The sequence below is a fragment of the Populus trichocarpa genome, chromosome 4 (genome assembly GCF_000002775.5).
Source record: "Populus trichocarpa isolate Nisqually-1 chromosome 4, P.trichocarpa_v4.1, whole genome shotgun sequence".
In the NCBI taxonomy this organism is placed as follows: Eukaryota; Viridiplantae; Streptophyta; class Magnoliopsida; order Malpighiales; family Salicaceae; genus Populus; species Populus trichocarpa.
The window spans coordinates 22,340,808-22,351,011 of NC_037288.2; the positions used below are offsets into that span (position 1 = coordinate 22,340,808).

Genomic DNA, 10,204 nt, shown 5'->3' on the forward strand with positions numbered 1-10,204 from the left:
ATTGTATCAAATTTGATTTATTTGTTTTTCAATTTCATCAATTGACATTTGCTTTAATCAAATTTGATACTCATTCTTTTAATTCCTATTTATTTTGCTTTTAATATTTTTCTAATTGGAATTTATTTTTCAATTTAATCCCCAATCATTTGGTTTTAATTTTTTTTTTAATTTGATCCTCATTCTCATGATTGCAATTCCTTTTATTTTCAGTTCTCTTCTTGATTAATTGTTTTTTTGACAATTTAATAAGTTATTGTTTAATTTCATTGGATTTTCATTTCATATTTGATGCTTATGTTTTTTATCATGCTTTTAAAACCTGGCCCGAAAGTCAACCCTGTAATGTCCCGAGTCACAAGTTGGGTTGAGTGATCGGGGTTACCAGGATCAATCAGGTTTTTTTCATTGTGCAGGAAGTAAAAATGATATTTTTTTACTTTCATTTTGGATCAATCAGGTTTTTTTATTGTGTAGGAAGTAAAAATGTTTTTTATCATGCTTTTTTTATTGTAACTTCTCTCACAGTTTATTTTGGATTAATTGGAGCAATAACTTTTTTTTAATTTCATCTTGGTTATCAAAGTTCTTTTCTCTTCAATTGCATCTTTTTGTGACCAAATTGACTCTCATTTTCTTATGATTTGTTATATAGGGAAATAATTCAAAAATATAGAAACATAGTGTAAAACATGGCAAAAAAACAAGGTCTTTTTAAAATTTTAGCAAAAACATTTGTTTTAGTCTTTATAATTTTTTTTGTTCACGATCTTGTTAGTCTTTCCCCACATCTGTTCTAGTTCAAAAGTTTATTTTTCTCCATGTTTAGTCCTTGGATTTAAGAGAACAGAAAAAAAAAATTGTCAAAAAACAACAAGGAGAGAGAAAGTCATCGAGCATGAAAAATGTTGTTATTCATGTCAACAATTTTTTTTACTTTATTATGTACATGTATTGACTTTTCGATTCATAATTATATATTTTTATTGATATAAAAAAACAAATTAACAATACTATTACATTTATTTTATCTGGTCCATTATGTTTCACAGATCAACTTACTAATCTATCCAAAAAAGTTGGATATATAATCGGCTACATGTTAAGTTTTATATAGCCAAGGAGCTGTTGTCTTTTTACAAGCATAACGTGGGGTTCAGACAAGAGTGATAGTCTAGGGCCGATGCCCTTTTCTTTTCCGTTTCCTTTTCAGTTTTATCTTTTTTCAGGGCCATGTCCTTGTATGATCGGCCGACTTGTTATTAAACCTCCTTTAATGAGTTTCCCGGCAACGTGGAACAGTAACAAATGTGTCTGTTGCTAGCGGCTGTTCAAGAGACTATTACGTACTAGCGTTCTCCTAAATATTCATATGTACTGAAATGTTTGATGCATGTTATTTTATTTTATTTTATTTTATTTGTATCATTTCTCTTCTTTTTTTTCGTGTAAAATAAAAAAAATTATTGGTCAATCACATTATAATTGTTTCTTTTAAAACTATAATAAAAATAAAACACATTTTCAATCTCTTCTCACCACATTACCCAACAAACCCTTAAAAATTATAACTGTTTCTTTTGAATAATGATAATTGCTACAAAAATTTATGTAAATATTATATTAAAAAATTCGTCAGTCAATTTTTTTTTAATTTATGGTTGCTCATATAGATAATATGATTAGATAAAAAAATAATAATTCTGCATTAAATCTCCAATTTATCCAAGAAAAAATATTTAAATTTATAACCTTCATTTTTTTTAAAAAAAAGGCAGTGTAAATCCTGAGGTAAAGTTTAAATGGTTAGATTTTGGGTTTGCTACTCAATGGTCATGAGTTTGAGTTCTCTCAGGATTACTAGAGGTTTATATGGTCGTTAATTTTAAGGTCTATAAAATTGGTTGAGCTACACACAATCTAACTCAAATATCTATATTAATAATAAAAAAAACAACGCTTTATGTACCGTTGTAGCATATTTTCTTAATATTGTGTGTGTATAATGTATATATTTGAATCGTGATTTGATAAAATTTGAGTTTAATAGAGCGTTAACAAGAAAGTACAAATTTGATGGACATAATGATGTGGTTAATTATCTTCTTGCTTTTCTTTTTTGACAAAAAAACACGTGCAATCAAATCTCCCACAGAAATTATCTAAAATTCTCCTAATGGAGACAGAATATATACACCACTCAGGTTCCATCCTCACTTTTCTTTGAAAAATAAAAAAAAGCCAATATGACGTCACTCTTTTGAATTGCCGTTCAAACGGTTATTTGGCGGCACGTGTAACTCGACAAGACCAGAAAAATCCCTCCCATTTCTTCAAATTCCACTCTTACCCTTCCACAACTACCAAACGGGAAAACATGGAACGGCGCCGTTAATGGGGTAGGTAAAAAGCGAACCCTGAATCCGGTGTCGTTTATTTCCCGTGTCCCTGTTTTCTCCTCACTTCCCGTTACATTTAAGATTTGGAATTTTCCGCCAACACCCTCGCGAGAAAGTTGTATTTGCAACGTGTCGCGTCGTGATTGCTCAGATATTTAAAGACGTTAATGTTACGGCAAGAATTATGGGCATTGGGCACAATATGTGAAACCCATGACGTGTCCACCTTCCCATTATTAGGGTAAACTATATTTTTGTGCTTGTAGTTTTATTATCGGCTCCATTTAGCCTCCCATAAATTAATATCCACCATGTACCCCTTATTGCTTTTATAAATTTCAATTTTTTTCTTCACTAATAAACAACTAACAAAAAATAATTTTAAAAAAACTAAAATTCCATCTTTTTTATTTATTTTTCTCATCTTCCTTTATTTTTTTTTTATCCCAGTCATAAAATACCTTAAAAATTCTCACAAAAGCACTTGAAACAAGAAACATAACTCTATAATCAAAGTTAAAAAAGAAAAATTATTTATCAAAAAAATGTTAATAATAAAATTTCATAAAACAATAATAGAAAAATAGTGGGAAAAATCATAAGCAACAAGGTATGTGTTGCATGCATAGTTTTTAGACCCGGTCAGGTTCAAGGTCAGAGTTCCGAGTTTTGACAGGGTCACCAGGTCGTCCAGGTCAATTCTTTTTTTTTAAAAAAAATTAAAACGACATCGTTTTATAAAAAAAACAAAAATCAACGGGTTGCAACCGAGTTTTTCACCGGGTCTTGCCAGGTCACCGGGTTACACAGAGTTTTTTCTTCCCCTGTTTTTTCTTTAACCCGGCTCTGTTCCAGACCCTGGTGACCCGTCAGGCTGGTTTTTAAAACTATGATTGTATGAATAGTAAATAACAATCTCCAATTTTTTTTATAAAATAAATATTATATATGTTGTATGGAAATCTTGTATTGATGGTCATTTATGGATTATTTACTTAAAAAGTAAGCTATTTAATTTTATTTTATTTTCACGAGAAAGGATATGTTTGAGTTAGATTATTCTAGATGCTAGCTTTAATATTTAAACTTAAAAAATCAACGAAAAGAGCATATTTTTATAATCACTAAACTAACATCTAGAGTTGAGCGGACCCCGAAATTAATAATAAAGCGTGCCACCTTTCAAGAAACTATAAAGAAAGGTGGTGATATTTAGAAACTTTGAATGTAGGAGTAGAAGTGAAACTGTGATGTATTTATAAGGATGAAAATGCAATTTACCCATTTATAATTACGACTTGTTGTCTAATGTCTACAATTAAAATGAACCTTCCTTCCTTCCTTCCTCCCCCCTGTCTAAGAAACAAAACAAATACTGTCGTTTCTCTCTCTCCACAACTCTCTCGCAGTCCGAGTCAGTCTTTCTCTAGAGTTTTGTTTCCTCTACCTCGAAATTAACAGAGCTTCCTTATGACGCTTGCTGGAATCGGCCTTGTCTATAAACGGTGCGTCGTTTCGGCCATCTCCGGCGTTTTTTTTCTAGATTTATCGGTTTCTGATTAGTTTGATTTTGAAATGGTAACGGTGTTTTATCAAAAGAATGAAAAAGAAGAGTATTTTTTTTTAATTTGTTGTGTTTTGTATTTTATTTTTCAAAGAATGAAAAATGTGAAGATGTGGATTTTCAATTCCTTGTATTTTCCTGCGTTTTCTCGGCGACTAAACGAATTAGAAAGCGAATAGATTTATAGGAATCTGTTCTTGTTGGATTCAGCTAACTGAGGATTACTATAATCATTTTCTTATGGATTTTGATTTTTTTTGAGGTATTAAATTTGATTTACGTATTTATGAGAATATTGTGACTGACATATTTTACTCTCTTTTTTTAATTCAATTTTGATGCAGAGGAAGGGTTGCGTGCGCCTGTGATGAGTTGAGGGGAGAAAATTGGGTGGTTTAATGTGGAGGTCACTTGATGTTTACATTAATTACATTGTTTTCATTTGGTTTCATAGTGAAGATTGATGATGGTGACGAGGGAGAGGATGAATTTGAGGGTTGTTGATAAAATTTTAATTTGTGTGGTGATCTGATTTTATTGTAAATAGATGGAATTTTGTTTCCCAGCATTTTAAGCGGATGGCTTGAGCGGTTTTGTTTTTTTAGTTTCGAGTTTGAATTAATGGCCATTGCTAGTCTACACAATGTTTCTGTGCTTGATTCTTCCTTCCTCAGGGAATCTCAATCAGAAGTAGTGAGAAGACGGGGTGATGATGGGAGAAGCACCCGGACATCGTCCCACCTGCAAATACAGCAGGAGCTTGAGGATGAGCATGTGGTGAGTCATGTCCAAGGGAGGGTTAGTGATAGATTGGTCCAACATCAGAGTGATGGATCGAGTACTGATCTATTGAGGGTGGATGCTTCTGACAGTCACAGTAATGGTCAAAGTGGTTCTTCGGAGGGTGGGAGTGCTGGGGAGAGTGAGTATGGACAATGGTCCCCTGGTCCAATTGGATCAGAGAATGGACAAGAGGATTCTTCTGATCTAGGAGAGGTTGGAAGGGAGAGGGTAAGGCAGATTTTTCGGGAATGGATGAACAGTGGTGCAAGGGAATGCGCATCCAGTATTTCCCGAAGGAACAATGGTTCTAGAGCTGAATGGCTTGGTGAAACTGAGCAGGAAAGAGTAAGGATTATAAGGGAGTGGGTGCAAATGAACACCCAGCAAAGAGGTGCTTGTGTTGATCGTAGAGAAGAACAAGGTTCCGAAGTTGCTGGTCAAATTGAACAAGTTCTTGATGGATTGGCTGTTAACCACAATGATGGCCAAGCTGAGAATACTCGGAGGGGTATTCGTCGATTGTGTGGCAGACAAGCTTTGCTTGATATGCTTAAAAAGCATGAGAGAGAAAGGCAAAGTGAGCTGCGAGGTCTGTCGGAGCATCAGGTTGTAACACAATTCGCTCATCGAAACCGCATTCAGGTTAGCTGCTATTAAATGTTGATATTTTCAATATGCATGAATCTTGTTTGTTCATTATTTGATTGCATACTATCCATTAATGTAAACAATAATTGATCTCTAATCCGTAATGGTGCTGAATGCACTGGGATGATAGAGATTTGAGGTTTAAGTATTTAATGGTTCCACATAAGGATTGATCGTAGGAGATTCTGGGTTTTGAAGAGTTTTTTAACAGAGGCTGATTGAATGCTTGCATTTATGATTTATTTTTTCTCCACTTTTGATAAGTTTTTCTTGGTAAAGTCAATTACTTATGGTAAATATATGGACATGTAATCATTGATATGTCTGCTTATGAGTTATTTGAGACATTTTCTTGTGTTTCTAATATGGTTGCTGTGAACTTTTTGTCTTGCAGTCATTGCTTCGAGGTAGGTTCTTGCGAAATGACAGGATCATTGAAGATGAGAGGCCCGCATCCCCAGCAGCAAGTGAATTGGGTTTATTGAGGCAAAGACATACCGTTTCTGATCTGAGGTATTGGATCTGTATGCCATAGCTTATCCCCCCCCCCCCCCAAGAATAAAAAGGAAAACAGGCATTTATATGTTTCTGGATTTTTCTTCAATAATGTGGCTGTGAACTCACTGTTGATGGCTACTGGGGCTCTTTCATGTTTTTCATTAAATTGGGTTTTCTCCAGATTATTTTGGGTTTGACCATTCTAAGTGCTGATTGTGAATGTCATCATGTTATTGCATTTGTTATCTCTACTGTATAATTCTGGACAGATTATAATCTAGTAAATTTGTACATTTGTTAACAATGCCGTGTAAACTCTTGTTTCCATGCAGGGAAGGATTTTTCTCAAGATTGGACCATTCTGTTTATGGACAAGCAAGCAGCAATGTCTCTGATACCTCATCTAACACTGACATGAATGGTAATAGAAGTGAACAAATTGAAGCAAATAACTCACAACAGGTCATAGATGAATTTTATGTACAAACCGAGTCAAATACTGAGGAAATTGGTAGCCTTGGGTTGTTGGATGGTAGAGCTGATATAGAAGATAACATAATTGATGAAACAAGTGGGCAAAACTTTACTGCTCATTCAGTAGAGGGGCCAAGGCAAGTTTCAGACTCTGATGTGGGAGGCAGGCAACAGTTAGCCAACGTTGCATTTGTTGAAAGGAGGGATGGTACCAGAGAAGAGGCTAGTGACCACAGGTGGGGAGGTACTAATAACGAATCATCCCAAGAAACTGTGGGAAGTGAAGCTGAGGAAGACATGCAGCTTCTATCAACGACGGAAGTATTTTCTCAACAATCTGAGGCAGATAGGGGGGATAGTGTCATCCCCTTGTTATCCAATCATTTGATTGATTTGGAAGCCACTGCAAATGAAAGTGTAAATTGGCAAGAATCTGCTGCACCACTGGAACAGTGGCAGAACCAACTCCTGGAAAATGAAGGGCAGCACTCATTTGAAGCTAGTCTAACATCTGGAGAATGGGGAGATGGGATTCAAGATAACATTGATGGTCATCAACATGAAACTGCTGCTAATGAATGGTCGGAAAATGAAGATAGAGAAGGGGCCTCTGAAGTGTGGCATGAGGATGATGGTTTTCAAGAGGCTGTGCATAGTTGGCTAACAGAGCCTTCTGATCTGGAAGCTGCACCAGTTGGTAGGATGGATCCATTTTATTTTCCTGATGATGATAATGTATACAGCATGGAGCTCAGGGAACTCTTGAGCAGGTATGAAGCTCGACACTGAATTGCCTATTGTTTTTGCCATTTTGAGTCATCAAATTATTTATAGAAGTTTTTTTTATTCATGTGGTAGGAGAAGCGTCTCTACACTTCTTCGCAGTGGTTTCCGTGAGAGTCTTGACCAATTGATACGTTCATATGTTGAAAGGCAAAGCCATGCTCCCCTTGAATGGGAACTGCAAACAGCACCTACTCCTGCATCAACAGAACAAGATCTGGAGCAGCAGACTGTGGATCAGAATGAGAGTGAGGGGAATATTGTTCAAAGTCCTTCGCTTGATCTACCTTCCCGGCCTATACGCCCTGCTGAGCAGCTCTGGGATCAAGAGTCACGCCATTATACTTGGCCACAGCATGACATGCATCCACGCTTTGGAATCGTGAGTTCACTTATACCAAGTGATTCTTGGAACTGGACTTCTGTTTACAAAATGCACTAAACACTACTTTTGAATATTTGTTTCTGGGTGAAATTTTTTATACAGCTTATTTGAGGAAGGCAAATGTCTAGTGCTAGCTTCTAGTAATTAATGCGGTTCAAATTGACATGTTTTATTGAAAAAAAAAATCTTAGAACGATATCCTTTTCAACTGAAACATTGATTTGATATCATACAGGAATGGGACATTGTTAGTGATCTAAGGATTGACATGGCTAGACTACAACAAAGAATGAATAACATGCAGAGGATGCTGGAAGCCTGCATGGACATGCAACTTGAGCTGCAACGGTCAATACAACAAGAAGTTTCAGCTGCTTTGAATCGCTCTGCCGGTTCACCAGGTGTGCTCCCTTTATTTGAATTCTTCTATTTCTGCCCCTTTTTTCTTTTTGTCAATCATTGTATTCGTTGGAGGCAAATTCTTTAGGAAATAGCTTCAGTTTGCGGTCCAGTCTGTATAGATATTTTTCCTTCTAGTGTGGTCCACACAAATCATTCCTGTTAAGTTAGCTTCAGGAAGAAAATAGTTTCTGCATTCCATTACTTTCTCAATGAAAATGTCCTATTTGGACTTGTTTAACTACCAATGCTGAGGGAAAAATATTATTTTTAGTATATGCATGTAATTTTTTATTGGATATGTTCCTTGGCAATTGTACGTATGGGACTATAACATTAAAATTGTACGCATCATTTTATTTGTTTTTTTCAGAGTTGACCATAAAAAAAACACCATTACTTTATTGTAGGGATTTGTGAGGACAGTGCTCCTGAGGATAGAACTAAATGGGATCATGTGAGGAAAGGGATTTGCTGTATATGTTGTGATGGAAGTATTGATTCCCTACTGTACAGGTAAATTACTGCAGAACCATACAAATCTCTGACATTGATTTGAGGTATGGATGGGCCAGATAAGAATGGAACTTATTGCATATTTTATCTAATGCTGCATCATTTTCCCTTTCTTTTGGCTATCTTCGTGTTACAGGTGTGGGCACATGTGCACATGCTCTAAATGTGCTAATGAGTTGGTCCAAAGTGGGGAGAAGTGTCCAATGTGTAGAGCACCTGTAATTGAGGTTATCCGTGCCTACGCTGTCTTATAATTTGATGGTTGAGAGAACTAGAGGACAAATTAGAAAGAAAGAAATGATATGTTTGGTTTAACAATGCACGATTCTTGTCAGGCTTGCCTCTTGATCCCACCAGGTATTTTATTATTTCCTGGTTTTTTCCCTATTGATTTTGATTATATTGATTGTATGATTGAGAGAACAATTTGGCTTCTTCTTTGATTCATTATTTAAACGTGAATAAAAAAAAAATATTGAGTGGAAGAATATCTTAGTGTCAATGTTACTACCTGGTGGAAGCTCAGTGGGTTTATTGCTCTTGGTCCAAAAACAAAAAACTCTAAAATTGATGTTACTGCCTGCATAACATTCCTTTTGCCCACTTTCCTGCAAGGCTATCTGGTAACCACCGTGCATGATTTCTTTTTCTTTTTCTTTTGGAGAATGCATGATTGATTTAGTATCTTGCATCTTTTATAAATTGTACTTTCCTCACCATATGGCTCAATGACCAGAAGAAAGTGAACCGGAAAGAGTTTTCCCTATTATTCTAACAAGAGTACGATGGAAATGCAATGTTTAATCTTTGATTGGGATTTCCAACTGGAATTGACTTTGGGCATTCCATGAAATTCGGAAATTATCTTTCAGCTGAATAAGCTAACATCCTCACCGAGACATAGATATAAAACCTGGCTCAATCCAAGATTCAGGGTTACAGGTTGGGTGAATCAATCGAAAACGAGTCATTTAAAGATTTTTTTAAAAAAACTTAAAAACAACATTGTTTTGATTTTTAAAAGTCAAATTGAGTCTCATCTTGGTTTTAACTGTGTCATAGTTTCATAGGTTGACCTAGCGATTAAGTTTGATTGAATTTGACTACTGGATTGATTTTCATCCTAGTTCAACATAAAACTTGACTTGGGTTTTGTCTTGGATCGGAAGGTCACCAAGAAGACCTATCACCACGTCAGTCACAGTATTATTAAAAATTGGAATTGAAGCTTGACGTTCACTTAAAAGAACTTCATATTCAAGCTTTGCATCACAATCACAATCATTATTGATTTTAGAAAAAGTTGGTTGGGAAGGTACTTGTAGTTTTAAAACTAATAAAATTACAATTGATGAGTTTTCGTTTACAAAGCATAATTTGTTTATCTTAACAAATAAGATATGATTATATATATATATATATATATATATATAATCTTTGTTTATTATGGATTATAATGCTGAGTGGATGGTTTTTCTCTTGAAGTGTTTTTTTAAGGCTGGAATTGTCTTTTCCTTTGATTTATTTGTCATTAGTAATTTGTTAAGGGTGTCTTGATCTTTTAATTAATCTTTTGCACATTTAAATGATTTTGTTGCTCTTAAAAGCAAATAATAGTTGATTATGGTTTAGAGTCTTTTATGGTATTTTATTTTTTAGCTATATTATAATTATTATATTATCCTTAGATTCAAAATTTTTAAAGCTTGACTTGAGGGGCTAATTCGTAATTGCAAAATGGTTTTTTTTTTTAAT

General features: G+C 34.8%; 1 protein-coding gene across 2 annotated transcripts; it reads left to right on the plus strand.

The window, feature by feature from the left end:
* Nucleotides 1-3,729: 3,729 nt before the first annotated feature.
* Nucleotides 3,730-8,937, plus strand: LOC18098262 (uncharacterized). 2 transcript variants are annotated; one of them, XM_024599581.2, is made up of 9 exons: nucleotides 3,730-3,904; nucleotides 4,308-4,495; nucleotides 4,534-5,388; nucleotides 5,789-5,907; nucleotides 6,225-7,136; nucleotides 7,225-7,531; nucleotides 7,770-7,935; nucleotides 8,344-8,449; nucleotides 8,586-8,937. In XM_024599581.2, exons 3-9 carry the CDS (start codon nucleotides 4,585-4,587, stop codon nucleotides 8,701-8,703), a joined length of 2,532 nt encoding a protein of 843 aa, XP_024455349.1. In that variant the 5' UTR covers nucleotides 3,730-3,904; nucleotides 4,308-4,495; nucleotides 4,534-4,584; the 3' UTR covers nucleotides 8,704-8,937. The 2 variants fall into 2 exon arrangements, with proteins under 2 accessions (XP_024455349.1, XP_024455348.1); XM_024599580.2 differs by having other exon boundaries at nucleotides 4,308-5,388.
* Nucleotides 8,938-10,204: the final 1,267 nt, after the last annotated feature.

Coding starts and splice junctions, on each gene's coding strand:
- LOC18098262 (XM_024599580.2), top strand. CDS start 4,585: ATGGCCATTGCTAGTCTACACAATGTTTCTGTGCTTGATTCTTCCTTC. Junction 7,137..7,224: donor CTCAGGGAACTCTTGAGCAG/GTATGAAGCTCG, acceptor TTCATGTGGTAG/GAGAAGCGTCTCTACACTTC. Junction 7,532..7,769: donor TGCATCCACGCTTTGGAATC/GTGAGTTCACTT, acceptor GATATCATACAG/GAATGGGACATTGTTAGTGA.